The sequence below is a fragment of the Trachypithecus francoisi genome, unplaced genomic scaffold, assembly GCF_009764315.1.
Source record: "Trachypithecus francoisi isolate TF-2019V2 unplaced genomic scaffold, Tfra_2.0 Lachesis_group6, whole genome shotgun sequence".
NCBI lineage: Eukaryota > Metazoa > Chordata > Mammalia > Primates > Cercopithecidae > Trachypithecus > Trachypithecus francoisi.
The window spans coordinates 96,425,900-96,446,073 of record NW_022681471.1 but is presented as its reverse complement, the minus strand read 5'-3'; the positions used below and the strand labels follow the sequence as shown (position 1 = coordinate 96,446,073).

The following is a 20,174-nucleotide window of genomic DNA, read 5'->3' as shown; positions in this document are numbered from 1 at the left end:
TTTAGGCTGGGTGTGGTGGCTCATGCCTGTAATCCCAGCACTTTGGGAGGCCGAGGCAGGTGGATCATTTGAGGTCAGGAGTTTGAGAACAGCCTAGCCAACATGGTAAAACCCTGTCTCTACTAAAAACACAAAAGTCAGCCAGGCATGGTAGTGCGTTCCTGTAGTCCCAGCTACTCGGGAGGCTGAGGCACAAGAATTGCTTGAACCCAGGGGGCAGAGGTTGCAGTGAGCTGATATAGCATTGCACTCCAGCCTAGGTGACAGAGCCAGACACCGTCTCAAAAAAAAAAAAAAAAAAAAAAGATTTTAGCAGACAACACTGAACTTTATTATTTGAGAATTCCTATTTTGATGCTAGGGATATAAAAGCACAGAAGTGAAGTACAGATTAGTTATTTCTGAGAGAAGAAGGGGATGATGATGAGAAAGGGGAATTCAGGGGCTGTTGAGGTACTGGCAGTTTTAAAATCTCTTGACTTGGGTTATAGTTACGTGGTTGTTCAGTTCTACAATAATTCTTTAAGTTGTATATTTATGTGAATGTATTTTTCAAAATGTGATGCATTGTATTGAGAAAAAGGTTAAATCTAAGTATGATGTATGTATTTGTATATATTCATATACTCTTTTACCCAGTCATTCTACCTTCAGAAATGTATTCTAAGGAAACAAAGCAATCAAGGGGCATGAACAAGTAATTATGTACAAGATATTAATTATAACATTATTTCTAATAGGGAAAACCAATGTTAATGTTCAACTATAGGGAAATTATTAAACTAAACATGGCACATGCACACATTTAGATGTCTTAATGAAGTCATTAAAATACTGTATCCAAAAAATATTTAATGGTATAGCAAAATGTTTCCAATAAAAGGAAATGGTCCAAAATGTTTGTGAATGACATTTATTTTTGCACAATTTTTATAACAAAATTATGACATTGTTTATTTTTTGTCAAAATTTTCTGTAATTTCTAAATTTTTACAAGTTATGTATATGGCAAAGGTTGTACACTAAGAATTTTTTTTTTTTTTTCGAGACTGAGTCTTGTTCTATCAACCAGGCTGGAGTGCAGTGGTACGATCTCGGCTCACTGCAACCTCTGCCTCCCAGGTTCAAGTGATTCTCCTGCCTCAGCCTCCCGAGTAGCTGGGATTACAGGTGCCCGCTAATTTTTGTATTTTTAGTAGAGATGGGGTTTCACCATGTTGACCAGGCTGGTCTTGAACTTCTGACCTCAAGTGATCCGCCCGCCTTGGCCTCCCAAAGTGCTGGGATTACAGGCGTGAGCCACCGTACCCGGCCAATAATTTTTATTTTTAAATGAACAAACTATACTTCTTCTAAATAACAGAAAATTAACTGAATTTTCTTCATATTTTATATGTACACACATTTATTCAAAATTATTTTAGTGGCTTGAAGATTAGTTTTCATAGACGAAAAGTTATCAGAGTGACAATTCCAAATGTATTTCTAAGACAGTAGCATCTGAATACAGTCTATCTTCTAATATAGCATTCAAAGCTTAAAATCGGTTCTACACTGTAACATCCCAATTCAGGATTTGTTTTATACAAATATCTGACCACCTAAATTTTTTTAACAGATGTAAAAATGATACTGTATTTACAGTTAAAAACGAGAAAAAAAAAAAACCAAAATGCCAAACCCTGTCATTATCTTTATAGGCAATTATATTTTGTTTGCAGATCCAGGAGTTTATATCAACTCTTTTAAAACCCTTCTTCTATTTATCTCTATTTTAGTTTGTGCAGACGAGTTAACATAGCAGGCCTAAACTACCATCTCGTGAAAGGCTTGAAAGGCCTACTAAGGTTGGCCCTTGAGAGGCGTATTTGGGAACTTGGATTTCAGGAGGGTCCTCTACATTCCTAACTGAAAAGAGTGACTCACTGTGTCTAAACTGTTTGTGCTAACAATATGATTTATGCTGAACACCTGCTTTCTTTCTGGGAGTCTGGAATTTGGTTAAGTGCCAAGTGGAAGATGCCTATGTGACCAGCCCCCAATAAAAACCCAGGGCACCGAGTCTCTAATAAGCTTCCCTGGTTGGAACCATTTCACACGTGTTGTCACAACTCATTGCTGGAGAGGACCCTTGAAAGCTTGTGCCTGGTTTCCCCTGGACTTCAACTAATGTATCTTTTCCTTTTGCTGATTTCTCTTTATATCCTTAGCTATAATAAACCATTGCTGTGAATATGACTATATGCTGAGTCCTCTGAGTTTTCTTAGTGAATCATCAAGCCCGGGAGTAGTCCTGGGGATCCCTGACACATAGTTTTAAAACTAAAATCAACTAAACATTTTTATACTGTGAGTCAAAAGAAATGTTTACTTTGCTGAAAGAACAAATAGCAATTTATATCATCACACATAAAAAGAAAAAATCAAAATAGATTATATAAGACTAGCTATGAAAATATGTACAAATCTTCAATAGATTAAAATGCTACAGTACAGATATTTATTGCTTGGTATGAGACAAACATATTTTCCCTTAAGCAGCAAGTTTGCTGTTAAGTAGTAATCAGTTCCACTCTATCAGTATAAATAAATTTCACAAACGCTCCTTTCCCCAGGCATAAATACTAGACCAAAAATAAAATAAAATAAATTAAATTAAATTTAAAAAGAGCTTTCAGTTTATCGCCTTTGTGAGCTACAAAAACAAACTGTTAATATTATTTTAAAAGATACAAACTATTGTTTTCATGTCAGATGTGTTTTAAATCCATATTTAATTACTGCAAAAGTCTCCCTGTGGTATATGTAATCACTCTGTAATAAGGTAATTAAAATTCCTTGACCAACCAATTTAGGATTTACAGCTTAACTCAAGTACCAGACACTACTAAAGACAAACCCAAATGTGTTTCTTAGAAATAAATATTTAATTTGTGGGGATAACCCAACTCAGCCTGTCTTCAAAACTGAACCTGTATTTAAAATACATTTCAGCAAATTGCTACAGACAGGTTCAAATTTAAGTGTAATCCCAAAGTAATGGATATGCAAACATATGTAAATGCCTACAAAACTACTGTGTGTGTTGGGACAATGACGATATAGCCTTTACCTTGTATTACCCCTGTTTTAAAGGTCAATCATCTCTTGACCTGCCCCATCAGAACTCATATCTGCAAAAGTGAATGTCTAGGGGTGGGACCTGGTACCTGCTTGTTTAACAAGTTTTATACCGGATTTTCTAACCTAAAATTTGAAATTTACTAAACTAATCTTTTCCATATCTAAAATTCTGGTTTTGTGAGTCTCTGTATTTAAGCATGCTTTAAACTTATAAACCATTTGTGATTAAGTAGATATCAACTATTATTATTATTATTATTATTATTATTATTTTTAGAGACAGAGTCTTGCTCCGTCACCCAGGCTGGAGTGCAGTGGCACTATGTTGGCTCACTGCAACCTCTGCCTTCTGGGTTCAAGCGATTCTCCTGCCTCAGTCTTCCGAGTAGCTGGGATTACAGGTGTGTGCCACCATACCCGGCTAATTTTTGTATTTTTAGTAGAGACAGGGTGGCTGGTCTCAAACTCCTGACCTCAAGTGATCTGCCCACCTCAGCCTCCCAAAGTGCTGGAATTACAGGTGCAAGCCACCAAGTCTGGCTTAATATTTTTGAGACAGGGTCTCACTTTATTGCCCCACACTGGAATACAGTGGCATGATTTTGGTTCACTGCAGCTTCTGCCTCCCTGGCTCAAGTAATTCTCCCACCTCAGCCTCCCAAGTAGCTAGGACTATAGGTGTGTGCCACCATGCTTGGCTAATTTTTAAAATTTTTTTGTAAAGACAGGGTCTCACTATATTGCCCAGGCTGGTCTCAAACCCCTGAGCTCAAGAGATCCTCCTGCCTCAGCCTCCCAAACTGCTGGGATTATAGGTGTAAGCCACTGAGCCCAGCCATCAACTAGATATTTTCTAACATGATAAACAACATTCTTGGGCCATATAATTTCGTGACTTCAGTTTAGGAAGAAAAAAAGGAGTGCTGGTTATACATAGTCTGTGGCAAAGACAGATATGGACACCACATTAAGAAACTCACTGATAATCCAAATATATTGTTTTGTCTAGCCTTTTCTCCACCAAAATGATAAATGCTGTTTCTAAGTAGCCAATAAACAACAAAACTAACTGACCTAATTTTATTTTATTTCTTGACTTTCATTGTCTACACTGTATGGGTGTCATGTTACAAAAACTGTAAAAAGGATCCAGATAACCCATAACCTGAGCAATGAGCCCCTAAATACCAGGGGCAATTACATCTATTGCCAGACACATGGAAGTAATTGGAGTAGCTTAGTCTACACTGCAGCTATAGAAGCAATCTCTCACCTAGCCAGTAGGTGGAACTATACACAAGTGCATTGGCTTTGCTTTTTGCTCCACATGACTTTAAATCTTACAGTAATCGATATTTTTGGTTTGTTTGAAACCCAGGAGATAAGGAGGATGCAAAAAACTAGGTAAGGTCAATTGTTGAGGTGAATTTACAAACCAATGATACAAAAGAACAATTTTCTATTTCTATTTTGTTTCCGGGCCTTTTGAGAAATAACTAAGTTATTTTAACTGAATTTATAATCTACTTCCAGGTACCTACAGCTAATAAAACAATTCTAAATTTAGAAATCTGTCAGTTAAAATTCATGTTCAATCAGGGAAAATTGAATATCAACTGATCATGACGTGATATTATGGAATTATTGTTGATTTTGTTAGGTATAATAATAATACGGTCATTTAAAAAATCCTTATCTGTTAGAAATACAAACGAGAGTATTTATAGGTGAAATGATAGTGCTTTAGAAATCTCCAGCGGAGAAAAAGACATCAGGAAGAACAGAATAGGAAAGGAAAAACATTTTGATAACTATTGAAGCTTGGTGACCAGTATGCTGGGGTTTATTATACTATTCTCTCTTTTCATTTGAAATTTTCCACAATTACACTTTTAAAAAATAAAAAGAAAAGAAAAGAAAAGAAAACATAAGGCCATGTTCTAGTGATTTGGGTTAACACCAGGATCAGGCCACTGGAAAATATTCCATTTAAGCAGGTCATCTCGATATACAGCCAACCATGAATTATTTCCATCACAACTAAGTCATACAAAATTAGTTACATAAAATCCCATACAGACTACTTCAACAATGAGGACTAAAACTATCTTGTTAAAGCCACTGGAAATAATACTTTACAGTTGTAAAGCACTCCACCATTTACAAAGGGAAGTCACATACAGTTTCTCATCTAGTTCTCATAATCTTAGGAAGATTCTGAAGGTAAACAAACTGAGGCTCAGGGAACTTACAAGACTTGGCCAACCTTACATAATTAGTAAAACTGACAGAGTGGGATGCTAACCCAGTTTTATGAAATCAAAGATCTTTTTTCTACTACACTGTCACTAAGTCCCCTTTGATACAATTAGCATACATGGTGAAATTTAGGTGAATTTTTAAAATTTGCTTTCTGTGATCATTACTTTATATAGTATATAAAACTTGCTTTTTAGGAGGCTGGGCGTGGTGGCTCACACCTGTAATCCCAGAACTTTGGGAGGCTGAGGAGGGTGGATCACCTGAGGCCAGGAGTGTGAGACCAGCCTGGACAACATGATGAAACCCCGTCTCTTCAAAAAAAACAAAAATTAGCCAGGCGTGGTGGCATGCGCCTGTAGACCCAGCTACATGGGAAGCCGAGGCAAAGAATCGCTTGAACTTGGGAGGGGGAGGCTGAAGTGAGCTGAGATGGTGCCACTGCACTCCAGCCTGGGCGACAGAGTGAGACGATTAAAAAAACAAAAACAACAAAAAACAAACCCAACTTGCTTTTAATTTTCCCAGAAAATATACATATAGACAGAAATAGATATCTTGAATAAAGGATAAAATTAAACCAAAAAAGCAATTTTAAAAGAATTATAATATCTTGGCTGGGCACAGTGGCTCACACCTGTAATCCCAGCACTTTGGGAGGCCGAGGCAAGCAGATCACCTGAGGTCAGGAGATCGAGACCATCCTGGCTAACACGGTGAAACCCTGTCTCTACTAAAAATACAAAAAAATTAGCCGGGCGTAGTGGCGGGCGGCTGTAGTCCCAGCTACTCGGGAGGCTGAGGCAGGAGAATGGCGTGAACCCGGGAGGCGGAGCTTGCAGTGAGCCGAGATTGCGCCACTGCACTCTAGCCTGGGCGACAGAGCGAGACTCCATCTCAAAAAAAAAAACAAAAATTAGCCAGGCGCGGTGATGTGTGCCTGAGGGAGGAGAATCGCTTGAACCTGGGAGACGGAGGTTGCAGTGAGCCAAGATTGCGCCGCTGCAACGCCAGTCTGGACAACAGAGCAAGACACTGTCTCAAAAAAAAAAAAAGAATTATAATATCTTAAAATTAGAAGGGATGTAGAGGCCAGCTCTAGTCCAATTAAAACCTTATCTTCAGGCCCCTTGGAAGGATCCAGCTTCAACCTGAATGCTTCTAGTGAGAAACTGCATAGTCTGTGAGACAGCCTGCTTCATTCATGGAGTAAGTCTAATCATCAAAAAGGTCTTCTTTAGTTAGAGGTGACGTCTGCCACTTGTTGATTCTAGTTACTGCCTCTGATGCTACACTTGAATAAGCATATAGTCTTATATGACATCTTTCAAATAACTGTGGACATTGATTATGTTCTATCTATGGGCTTCTGCTTTGGGGACTCTTCTAGCAGAATAATAAAATGAATACATTTGTGGATAACTAAAGCCTCCCAGTCTTTTCAAAAGCTCTTCCACGCCAGTGGTCTTCAACCTAGGATTTGGTTATCTCTGGGAATACCCAAAGTCCTTCCAGAAGCCACATGAAGTAGGATATTTTTAAGGCAATCAATTTCCATATCTTCATTTTCCATAATTTTATCTGTCTGTAAACAAGTCTGTGGTCTGCTTGTTTTTTCTTTTACATCTCCACATCTACAATCACCCATCTCCACATCTCCAGCTACCCATCCAAAAGGCAAACTACTCCTCCATCCCAAAAAGCCTAACTTCAAAGAGACGGCTGGGAAATGCACAGCCCCTGAGGGAGGGAGAGATCCTTGAAAGCAAAACAAAGAGAGTTTGAGAAAAAAAAGGGAGGTGCCACCTTACTCGAACCAGACAATATATTCATGGTAAGCTGTTTTAGAATTCATAATCAATACTAAGATGAGTGTCACAGGGATGTTCATTTAACACTTTAATTTTGTTTGAAAAATGAAGTCAGATTTTTTTTTCCCTGACAGAAAATGAGTCTGATTTGGCTGACTGATTTGACAATAAGGACTAGCACTGCCATGTAGGTCACATAGCAGACATTTTCCATACAGTGAATGAGATAAACAGGCAATTCTACAGTTGTGTAGAAAATATATTTAAGGCTGGGCGCGGTGGCTCCCGCCTGTAATCCCAGCACTTTGGGAGGCTGAGTATGGCAGATTACGAGGTCAGGAGTTCGAGACCAGCCTGGACAACTTGGTGAAACCCCATCTCTACTAAATAACACAAAAATTAGCCGGGCATGGTGGCGTATGCCTGTAGTCCCAGCTATTCAGGAGGCTGAGGCAGGAGAATCGCTTGAACCCAGGAGGCGGAGGTTGCAGTGAGCCTAGATTGCACCACTGCACTCCAGTCTGGGTGACAGAGTGAGACTGTTTAAAAAAAAACAAACAAAATATATTTAAAAGAATATTCAAGATACTGAGAATGATATTCTCACAATGAAAGTTTTTATATATCAACCTAAAAAATACGTGAAGGGGTACATACGTTTTTCAAAATTCTTTTTTGTTGTTGTTGTTGTTGTTTTTTTTGAGGCAGGGTCTTGTTCTGTTGCCCAGGCTAGAGTACAGTGGTGTAATCATGGCTCACTAAAGCTTGACTTCCCAGGCTCAGGTGATTCTCCAACCTCAGTCTCCCAAGTAACTGGGACTACAGGTGTGTGCCACCACACCCACCTAGTTTTTGTATTTTTTGTAGAGACAGGGTTTGACCATGTTGCCCAGGCTGGTCTTGAACTCCTGAGCTCAAGCAATCCACCTGCCTTGCCCTCCCAAGGTGCTGGGATTATAGGCATGAGCCATCACGCCTGGCCTCAAAATTCTTTTAGCAGTTTGCCAGAAAAGATTTTGAAGGCTGTGTCTCTATGACACAATTTCCAGGCTCCTTTCCATTCTGGTTATTCTATTCTGCAGACATTCCAGTGTCCTGCTTACTATGAATGGTCCAGGGTGAATCGGGGGAGTATGGCTTTGTTCTGAATACTATATACTCCTAATTAATGTAGCATAACCTTCCATTCAGGGCTTTTTAAGCTGTGGCAAACAACTAAAATGTTTACATCTTTTTTCACATAATCACAACTAAATTCACACTGATCTTGCACTTACTCATATTTGAATGATGGAGTTAACATTAACTGGTCTTAAATTTCACCTTCTTTGTGTCAGCTCCTTTGCTACAAACTTGTAAAAATATTTTTGAATTTTGATGTAGACAGTCAATGTGTTAGCTAGTCCTTTGTAGGGAGCAATTTGTGAAATGCCTCCCAGTGATCCTCGCCTCCTGATATTCAGGCCCTGGTATAATCCCATCCCCCTTGTGTATGGGCTGGATTTAGTGACTCATTTCTAACTGCTGAAGTGATGGTGTGTAATTCTGGAGATTAGGTTATGAGACTGTGGCTTCTGTCTTGCTCATACTCTCACTTGTCCTCTTGCTTGCTCTGATGAAGCCAGCTGCCGTGCTGTAAGCTGCTCTATGGAGAGGCCCAACGGATAAGGAACCAAGGGAGGCTTGGGCCAACAGCTCTTACGGAATTGTGGCCCTCAGTCCAGTAGCCTGTGAGGAAGGCAAGACTGCCAATAATCACGTGAGTGAGCCTGGAAGCAGATCCACATTGTAGTGGAGTGTCAAAATGACTTCAGCTCTGGCCAACAGCTTTATTATCACCTTGTGAGAGACCCAGAGCTAGAAGACCCTGCTAAGTTGGAACACACATTCCTGATGCACAGAGACTGAGATAATAAATGTATGTTGTTTTAAGCCATTGTGTTTTGGGGCATTTGTTATGAAGCAATAGGTAATGAATATACCCTCTGACCTTGGTATCTTTTGAATATTAGTATCTCTTCCGTTTTTTTTCTCCCTAATCAAAGTCACTGATCACAACTTTTTTTTTTTTTTTTTTTTGAAAAGAAAAAAATAGAGACAGATTTTGGTATGTTTCCCAGGCTGGTCTCGAACTCCTGGCCTCAAGCAATCCTCCCTGCTTCAGACTCTCAAAGCACTGAGATTACAGGCATGAGTCACCACTCTCGGCCTGATTACAATTTTGAACAGAGTAGGATCAAAGATAAAACCCTGCAGGATGCTGTCCTATAAAGCGTTATACAATCTCCTTGGACACAATCATCCGACCAGAGCTGGATGATCCAGTTGTACTATCCTTAGCTCACAATTCTCTATCTTACCAACAAAAAGTCTGTGACAAACATATCAAGTGACTTACTGAAATCAAGATACAATGTGATCTATAAAATTGCCCTTGTATGCAATATGGTGATTATATCAAAAGAGGAAACTAAGTCTGTCATTACTTATTTTTAGTTGCCAAGAGTCCTTGCTACATGGATGCCTCCACTTTCATCCTACTCTTCTTCACTAAGACTTCTACTGGTCAGAAGTTTATATTTTGCAGTCCTATCCCTTTGAACTCGATTTCCTTTTGGAGTCTCTTCTCTGAAGCATGCTGAAAGCATGAGAGTAACTGAATATGCCCAGCTTTTGCTTCCTTTGCCACTGTAAACCTTATGATGACATAATCCTTTTGTCTTGTGACTTTAGGTCTTTCTGAACAGAGAGAGAAGTTCACAACTACTGTTAAACTTCAAGAGAAAAGTGTTAGCATTATCCAACACCAACATTGCTTAAAGTTTTAACCTTTAAGAATTAAAATACACACTCACAATTCGAAAACCATGTAAAGCATTCCATCTGAGCTATATGTCTCCAATAACTCTACAATGTGTGGATGTTTCAGCATATGACAGATACTGGCTTCCCGCTTTAGATCTGTAAAACAAACATACAGCATACTTCATTAGGTAGGAACAAAAGACAATTAGAGTGAATGATGAATGAATGGATGTGATCTATGGTAACATGGATACTTCTCTAACTAGAGAGATGAAATCCCCCATTTAAACTTAGCTTAACTTTTTACCCTTTAAAGTCTTTGACAATATAGCTTTTCATATTTTTTTGCAAGCTTAAATCTATATGCACTATAGAGTGAGCTCTTAATAAAAAAGTATACATTTCTTAATATAAATACTTTCCCCCGAAGCAAAATAAATACACAAATAAATACTTTCCCCAACTCTTCTAATCAAATCTCAGCCTCCAAATTTGTAACTCTTCCTTGATCTGCTAATAAACTAATAACTCAATTTACTCTTTTGATTTTTACCTCTTTTTCTTAGTTTTCCCTAAATAAAAATATGTTGTCTATTCTTTAGCCTAAAATCTAGCATTTATAGACCTATCAGGAAGTTATATGGAATAGGAACAAAAATAGTATGGTTTAAACAGAAAAGGCACTAGTCCTAGAGTCAAAGTCAGAATTTTTAAAATATCATTTATAAAATGTGCTGAGGTCAGGTGTGGTGGCTCGCACCTGTAATCCCAGCACTTTGGGAGGCCGAGACAGATAGATCACTTCAGGTCAGGAGTTTGAGACCAGCCTGGCCAACATGGCGAAATCCCATCTCTACTAAAAATGCAAAAATTAGCCAGGCATGGTGGCAGGTGCCTGTAATCCCTGCTACTTGGGAGGCTGAGGCAGGAGAATCACTTGAACCCGGGAGGCAGAGGTTGCAGTGAGCCAAGATCGCGTCACTGCACTCCAGCCTGGGCAGCAAGAGTGAAACTCTGTCTCAAAAAAAAAAAAAAAAGTGTTGGATAATTCCAAACTTTACCTACCTCACAGTGTTACTTTGGAGAACAAATCCAAATAATGTATGTAAGACTACTGTGTAAGCTCTGTAATACTATTCGGAAAACAAAGTTGTTAATATCATCATCATCATCATCATCTAAAACAGTCTGGGCATGGAAATCGCTTGCCATGTCTACATGGAATAGAATAATGAAAGCCATCCAGTGCTAATAGCGCTGGGGCTTTAGCTGTTTGCTGATGACTAAAATCCAATGTGACATTTTTATATTAGAAAGTAGAAGGGAGATAGGTAAGGAAGAACCAAGGCTAAGGATGTACTGCACAAAGCAAAATAGATAACATTATCTCCTTTCTGATTTATTAATTCAACTTAGTCTTGTCCACAGAGCAATGATTGTAGATGGAACCTTAGAAGATTGACTTACATAAGGGTAGAATGAGAAAAAGAAGTCAGAAAATTTGACAAGAGAGAAGCCACAAGGAAAGGAAGAATCAATAATACTAAGAAAATCAAGGGAATAGAGGAAATAAGCTGTAAGTAGCTGGAGAAGGCTGAAAACTGAGAAAAGACCATAAGATTCAGCCAGAAAAGGTCATGAGAATTCTGGGCAAGATCAATTTTTGGGGAGGAGTCAGGGTTGAAGTCAGTATGCAGGAGACAATTATGCAATAATCAATTAAAATGATCACACCTCTCATTGGGCTAAGTACTTAATACAGTCACTGTCACCTGATGTCCCAACTACCCTGTGAGGTAGGTATTTTATGGATGGAGAAATTGAGACTTAGAAATGTGTTCAAGATCACACAGCTATCATAAGGGTAGGTTTATGAACCCTGGCCTGCCCAATTCCAAAGTCAGCAGTCCTTCATTATGCCATGCTGGGTTTGAGCACGATCATATTAGAAGAATCTGGCAGTATGAAAGAAATAGTGGGGTCAGAGAAGGTTTTACTTGTTGTTTGTTTTTTAAAGAAGCACTCTGTGTTTGTAAGTGGTAGTGATGAAAAGCCTATAGGATCTGGAGTCAGAAAATATGGTGCTGCTCCTGCCTTTGTCCTACCATCTGCAGGCTGACGGCTAACTTCTACAAATGACTCCCTTACAGTCAATGAAATGGGGCAGTGACAGGTGATGTAGTACCTGCAGAGTCTACCAAATCAGTTTGAAAGGGCAGTGTTAAGATTCTAACGAGAAGCTGGATGTGTGGAGCCAAGCACAGCAGGGCTGGGGGCTCAGTGTTTACTGCAAAGGAAGAGATCAGAGGCACAGGAAAGATGCCTCCATCTCCAAAAGTAGTTAGGAAGGCCCCACAGAAGGGGAGGATGTGAAGCAGCTGTGGGGTTTGTGCTGGGAAGTCATAACCATGAGGAAAGCTTTTAACAAGTGTGCTGGAGGGCCAGGCTGAGCCAGACAACATCAATCACATGCCTGCACAGATTTTTCCTCTCCAAGAGTGTTCTGCCTTCTATTTCTAGGAAAAGCTTAAAATTTTTAATACTCATTTTTATGTTTATCTCTAGTTTCCCATTTTTATTAGAACTCACCCTTTCATATCTTGTTTTCAACTTAAATTTTTATTTTTCCATTCCTCTCTATTCTAATCAAAAGCCTGATTTTAACTCTATCCTATGACACTGGAGTCATGAAGTAAACAGATTGGCGTTTGCCACAATTAAAACGGATCTTTTCTCTTCTTTCCAGTTTATTTTCTATTTTGCCTCTTTCATGTAACTAAATTGTATTTTTCCTTTTTTGAGACAGAGTCTTGCTCCGTCGCCCAGGCTGGAGTGCAGTGGAGTGATCATGGCTCACTGTAGCCTCCACCTCCCAGGTTCAAGAGATTCTCCTGCCTCAGCCTCCTGAGTAGCTGGGATTACAGGTGTGCATCACCATGCCTGGCTAATTTTTTGCATTTTAGTAGAGACGTTTGTTTTTTTTTTTCTTTCGGAAGCAAACCATGACAAATGAGGATTTTTTATTTGCCACTATTGTAAGTCTGAACTTTAAACAGATTCTTGGACTGGTGGTTCATATCCATCAGTTCGTTCAACGTTAGCACCTGGAGATGGGGTTTTGCGGTGTTGGCCAGGCTGGTCTTGAAGTCCTGACCTCAAGTGATCCACCCGTCTTGGCCTCTCAAAGTGCTGGGATTACAGGTGTCAGCCACCGTGCCCAGTCTAAATTATATTTTTATCTCCACATTCACCATCTGCTATGTGATACATTGGTTATACTGAAAGTTTGTAAGCGGAAATGGATGCTCTTTAGACCCCTCCATTTGAGCCACACATTTTGATTTGGTAAACCAGAAGTCCTTGGTCTAGTCTCTTATCACCTACTCACTCTCAAAATAAAGGCAGAATTGCTGGGGGACCAGCCTTCAAAGCAATTTAAATGTCACTGGATCTGACATTTCAGAACTAAAATCAGAACACTGATTGGACAGTATGAAACTAACAACATAAAAACATATTTCAAATGATAAGGGCAATGATCTAGAAAAATTGTGGTCATGTTTTCCTGAATTCAAGTATAAATTAAAGAGCTCAAATAGAAAGCACAATTTAAAAACACAAATACATTATATATCCTTTCCAACTGTAGATTCCATGAATATTAAACTCAAAATGTTTATTTCTAAATATGAATGTGAATTAAAGATATATGTATTAAGTGCTATTAAGTCTATGCTGATATAGCAAACTAAAAACACTATTTGCCTACAAATCAACTCTAGAGGCAAAGTAGGAAGGAATTTGAAAGCAGGTGATAAAAATATGATTTAAAGTTGTGATTATCTGACTGCTTACAGGTGTTAGCACAGAATGTCCCTGTGAATGACATGACCCAGGGTTACCATCTCTATTTTGGAGTATTGTTTTGTTTACAGACTAGTAACTGGTACCTCTCTTTACTCTCCTTTGTACTTTCTTTTTTTTTAATGAGTAGATTTTTTTTTTTTTTTTTTTTTGAGGCGGAGTCTTGCTCTGTCGCCCAGACTGAGTGCAGTGGCGCAATCTCTGCTCACTGCAAGCTCCGCCTCCCGGGTTCACGCCATTCTCCGGCCTCAGCCTCCAAGTAGCTGGACTACAGGCGCCCGCCACCTCGCCCGGCTAGTTTTTTGTATTTTTAGTAGAGATGGGGTTTCACCATGTTAGCCAGGATGGTCTCGATCTCCTGACCTCGTGATCCGCCCGTCTCGGCCTCCCAAAGTGCTGGGATTACAGGCTTGAGCCACCGCGCCTGGCCATGAGTAGATTTTTTTATTTCAATAGTTTTTGTGGAACAGGTGGTGTTTAGTCGCATGGAAAAGTTCTTTAGTGGTGAATTCTGAGATTCTGGTGCATCTGTCACCCAAGCAGTGTATACTGTACCCAGTGTGTAGCCTTTATCCCTCACCTCCCCTCCCACCCTTTCCCCAAAGTCCATCGTGTCATTCTTATGCCTCTGCATCCCCACAGCTCAGTTCTCACATACGAGTGAGAATATACAATGTTTGGTTTTTCCATTCCTGAGTTACTTCACTTAGAATAATGGTCTCCAGCTGGGTGCAGTGGCTCACACCTGTAATCCCAGCACTTTGGGAGGCCGAGGCAGGTGGATCACCTGAGGTTAGGAGTTCGAGACCAGCCTGACCAATATGGTGAAACCCCGTCTCTACTAAAAGTACAAAAATTAGCTGGGTGTAGTGACGTGCATCTGTAGTCCCAGCTACTCAGGAGGCTGAGACAGGAGAATTGCTTGAACCTGGGAGGCGGAGGTTGCAGTGAGCCGAGATCACGCCACTGCATTCCAGCCAGGGCAACAGAACGAGACTCTGTCTCAGATTTAAAAAAAGAAGAAGAAGAATGGTCTCCAACTCCATCCAGCTTGCTGTGAATGGCATTATTTCATTCCTCTTTACGCTAAGTTGTACTTTCTTTTTTGTAATTTCTCAGGAAATTTAAAAAATATTTTAAACTAATCTATTTCTGTGTTTAGTGTCCTTATATTTAACTATGTGCCTATATTTATTTTATCAATTTATTTCCCTTTAAAAGGGGAACTAGTAATACAGATAGCAATATTTAATTTTCTAACTCAAATTAGAAACTTAAATGAAATCAACCTGCCATATGGCATTAGAACTACTATTAGTTTCCTAAAAAGTTTGGGCTCTTCAACAATAGTAAAGCAAGTATCCCACCAGAGTCTGCCTATCGCTGGTCCTCAAGTAAGGTAAAGTTAGGGAAGCTGGTTCAAGTGGTCTGTTTTAAAAATAATTTTCCTGTAAAGTACTATTTTACTACTACTTTTCTTGAAGAACTAGAGAATTTTTCATTCTATCTTTATCTGAACTTAAAAGATCTAAATTTAAGATTTCGTTTGCTCAAGAGCATTCAGTAAGGATTTTTTTTTTTTTTTTTTTTTTGAGCTAGGGTCTCATTCTGTTGCTCAGGCTGGAGTGCAGTGGTGTGATCATAGCTCACTGTAACCTCGAACTCCTGGGCTCAAGGGATGCTCCCACCTCAGCCTCCTGAGCAGCTGGGCTACAAGCATGTGCCACCATGCCCAGCTGATTTTTAAATAGTTTATAGAGACAGAGTCTTGCTATGTTGCCCAGGTTGATCTTGAATTCCTGACCTCAATCAATCTTTCTGCCTTGGACTTCCAAAGTGTTAGGATTACAGGTGTGAGTCACTGCACCCTCAATAAAGATTTTCATCAGCACCATCCAACTGAAGTATAATGTAAGCCATGTATATAATTTTAAATTTTCTAGTAGCCACATTAAAAAAGTAAAAAAACAGGTAAAATTCATTTTAATAACATATTTTATCCAATTCAATGTGTACCAAGTATTATTTCAACATATAATCATACTAAAATTAATAAAACAAGTTACATTCCTTTTTTGTACTATGTCTTTGAGATCTAGCATGTATTTTTACACTTAGAGCAAATCTCAATTTGGTCTGGCCACATTTTAAGTGCTCAATAACTACATATGGCTAGTGTCTACCAAATTGGAATGGTGCCACTCTAGATAAGTTGACTTGCTTTAATTCTTATCCTCTCCTGATTGTGAGTTCTTCTGTAATTCTTACAGATATTTATAATGTCAGTCATTCCAAAAAGAATCTAAACTCAGATGTGTTTTTAACAAATACTTTCACAGAAGGAAATCCTATAGCTTCTTTTAATAACCCAAATCTATCATTTAATAACTAAATCTGGAATTTCTTCACTATCGTTAATCTAATGCAACCTTCGAGACTTTAAAGTGTCCCTCTATAAGTCCTCATTTAATTGTTATTGTAATAACCCTGCATGACATACATATACACATACATATATATGCACATATATCTCCCCATTTTACAGAGGTAGAAACTGAGGTACAGGGCCCATGATATAATCACACACAGCTAGTAAGTGGAGGAAGCAGGACTAATAACCAAAGTCCTTTGCTCTTTACATCACACCACAGTGTCTCCTGGGTCAGCATAGTTTTTACACATCCTAAGATTCAATCACACAATAGTGCTAATATGGTAACAGTGACTTGAATGACAGGCTATCAAGACTGTTACAGAACTGGCTTATTTCAGCTGCACTGTAACTAGTGATAGTCAGAAACTAGATACTGCTCTTTTCCTAACAAATATATAAGTATTCTCGTTAATTTCCAAACAATGTCTAGATTGTGTTAGAAATTCAACAGTTAAACAAAATTTGCTAAGAGCTGACCTGGACTCAAAATCAAAATAAAGAATATTCTAATCTAATCATAGAAAGAACTAGGACAAGTATTAATATGTCCATTTCAATAAATATTAATAACAAAATAAGTAAATGAAAGTCATTATTGACTCAACACATTTTTCCTTAGTGTACTGAAATTAATGACCAAATGATATTTTAAGAAAGGAATCCAAGCAGAACCTTGGAAGGATTATAGTAGCAAAGTCAATTTCTCCTGCTGGGTTCTACCTTTATCTAATAACCAAGTTGAAGAATAAAGATCCAGCTGCCTTTGGCAACAACACAGGTCAGGTTGGCTTTAATGAGGCTATCTTCCTCATTGACCTTTACGAAAGTTGACCTCAGCTAGTGAAGAGTAGAGGCCTAGACAGGCTCCCATAGTAATCTGGGTCAACTGCAAACTCATAATTTCTTTGATTTTTTTTTTTCACATGTTTCACTACTAGCTCTATACAGTTTGTTGTCTTTTTTCACACACACAAAGAGAAATCCAAGCAGCTTCTAATTTCTTTGAATTCTTGCTCATAGAAAAAAAATTTCTATGGCCCCAAATATCATAATCAGGTGAATAAAGAAAGGAAGCAGCACATCATTAATTCAATATTTGACTGATGTGAAAATTTTCTTAAATAGGCAAATGTGTATTAATTAGAAATCAATCTTAACTGCATTAAGCATTTACAAATTAATGGGGTTTGGTAATATGTTTCCCAAGAGTTTTCAGTTCTGGTAAGTGTAACAAATTTGTATATGACAAAAATAGAAATACGTTGCTCTAAATTTGTCTAAAAGGTGCAATTGCTGTATTGCTTTTCATTTTGGGAAATGTAAACCAAAGAGGGGAAGATCAGGGCATTTTACTATTAGAAAAACCAGACATCTATTTCAACATGGTATTCCTTACTTTATAAAAGAAAATTAGAGAAATATCAGTTCATAACTCAATTACTTCTCAATATTAAAGTCTTAAAAATCATACATGTTAGAGCCCGAAGGAACTTTGTGGGATGACAGAATGCACACATTTGTCAAAACTCACTGAAGTGTACAATTAGATGGGTTCATTTTATTGTGCATATGTTCTTCAATAAAATTTAAAAAGCAAAGAGAAGTTACTGAAATAAAATGGGAATTCAACTAATATATCAAAGCAAAAAAATGTTCTTCACATACCTATGCTTTATACTTTCATAATTGTGTTATCTATAATTTACTTTCTATATTTATTAACTGATAGCTGAGGAGCTCAACAAGGACATGCTGATAGGATAGATTTCCTTACCACCCACTTCTCCCCCAAATCTCCTTCCAGGATGGGGCCAGCCCAGGAAATACTGACAGCAGGGCCAAAACTTTTCCCAGAAAGCAATTTGTGGTCTGTTTCAATATGTAAAAAAGGAACGACTGAGGTAAAAATTCTGTATGGCATAGTGAAATGATTATCTGAGGTTTTTTTTTTCTTTTAATAATATGGGTTTCCCCATCCAGCTACAGAATCCTTTTGTCAGCAAAGTCTCATAAAAATAGTATAAAACAAATTTATCATAAAAAAACTACCAATATGTGACACTTATTTGAAAAAGGACCAAGAAAAACGAGTTACCTGTTTTGATAAATACTTTGAAATCACGGATACTGACAGCCCTGCTTGATTTTTCCCTGAATAGCTCTTCTGCCATTTCATCAAATTTGGAATGGGCAAAGCATAAGTTTCCTTAAAAACTGAGTTAGAGACCAGGCGTGGTAGCTCATGCCTGTAATTATACTAGCAGTTTGGGAGGCTGAGGCAGGTGAATCGCCTGAGCCCAGGAGTTTGGGACCAGCCTGGGCAACATGGCGAAACCCTGTTTCTACAAAAAATACAAAAATTAGCTGGGTATGGTGACGTGTGCCTGTATTCCCAGCTAATCAGGAGACTGGAGTGGGAGGATCACCTGAGCCCGGGAGGTGGAGGTTGCAGTGAGCCAAGATCATGCCACTGTACTCCAGCCTGGGAGAGTGAGACCCTGTCTAAAAATAAACAAACAAATAAATAAAAATAAAAAATAAAATAAAACTGACTTAGAAGCAAAGGCTTCTAGTATCTGATTCACACATAGTTGAGTGTAACTGCAGCAAGGCAGGATGCTCAGAGTCAGTGAAAACAAACAGATGGAAGGAAGGCAGGGCCCTAACTCCTCTTCACTTAGGAATCATTTGTCACTTAGCATTGATGACACAATATTATGGGAAAGAAATACAGTAAATACCTTATTTAAGTCATTCTAGATAATGGTTTATTTCATATAAGTGACTTTTCTGGATAGGGTACCAACCTCTCCTGGTTTGCCTGGAACTTTCTCAGTTGTGGCACTCAGGATCTATCCAGGTTGAAAGCCCTGGGTTCTGAGAACCCACCCTCATTCCCAGGCAAACCAAGATGACTGGTCACCTTACTTCCACAGATCTGGCATCTATCCTTTTAAGCACGAATACATTCTGCTGGCAGGCAGTTATGATATAATAGATAGGGCAATAGACTTGTAGTCAAACGGCTGTCTTTCCTGTCTTCATCACTTAGTAGCTGTATAACCTTAGATCATCTGTTTCCTCATTTGTAAAATAGAAAGAGTAAGATAACAACTCCTATAGAGGGTTGTAGTTAGGCCTGGATGATTAATAAAGTATGTGAAAGTGCTTGCCATGGTGCACATGCACAATAAGTTTTGTTTTCTTTTCCTTTCACCATTTTTGGTAGAAATCATTCTTTCCTATATTTAACAAATGTCAGTCAAACCAAGTTTGACACCAAGAAGGCAGCAGTATGAACATCTATTAGCAAACCACACTGCTATATATAGTGTAATTCTATGCCTACTTTAACTTTGCAGTTTTTCATCTACAGTTTTTTGGGAAATCATGTATTTCATAAAAAACCTCAAGTTGACCGTAGGATTATTTGGGGAAAGAACTAGACACACTCAAAATATTTAATAATAAGCACACTAGTTAAGAAAAGTAAAACAGAACCCACGTAGCTGTATGTGTGTGGCCTACTGATTACCAAGATTATTAATCTTCCAGACAGCCCTTGGAGTCATCTTCCCACCATCTACCACTTCTCTACTTCCTATATGCAGCTGCCAAAACCTGTCCATTCTATTTCTGCAACACCTGTCAAAACTATCTTTCTCTTACTGCGGTTACCCTAGTTTCAGCCCTCACCAAATCTTGACTGCATCACAGCAAAGATCTTTAAATGGGTTTCTTTGCCTCTAGTTTCTTCTCTTTAGACTCATTAAAGTGTCATCATAGTTTTACTCTAAAACAGATATTATTATATTATTCCAAAACCTTCACTGAGCTCCATTCCATATAGCAAGACATTATAACCCCTCAGCATGGCT

General features: G+C 38.5%; 1 protein-coding gene across 11 annotated transcripts in view; it reads right to left on the bottom strand.

The window, feature by feature from the left end:
* Positions 1-20,174, bottom strand: part of CASK (calcium/calmodulin dependent serine protein kinase) — a 401,591-nt gene that overhangs the window by 259,033 nt on the left and 122,384 nt on the right. For all 11 annotated transcript variants that reach the window (XM_033201840.1, XM_033201843.1, XM_033201848.1 and 8 more), the window contains exon 3: positions 10,049-10,154. In XM_033201840.1, the coding sequence (XP_033057731.1) occupies positions 10,049-10,154 (106 nt within the window). The remainder of the gene's footprint in view (positions 1-10,048; positions 10,155-20,174) is intronic.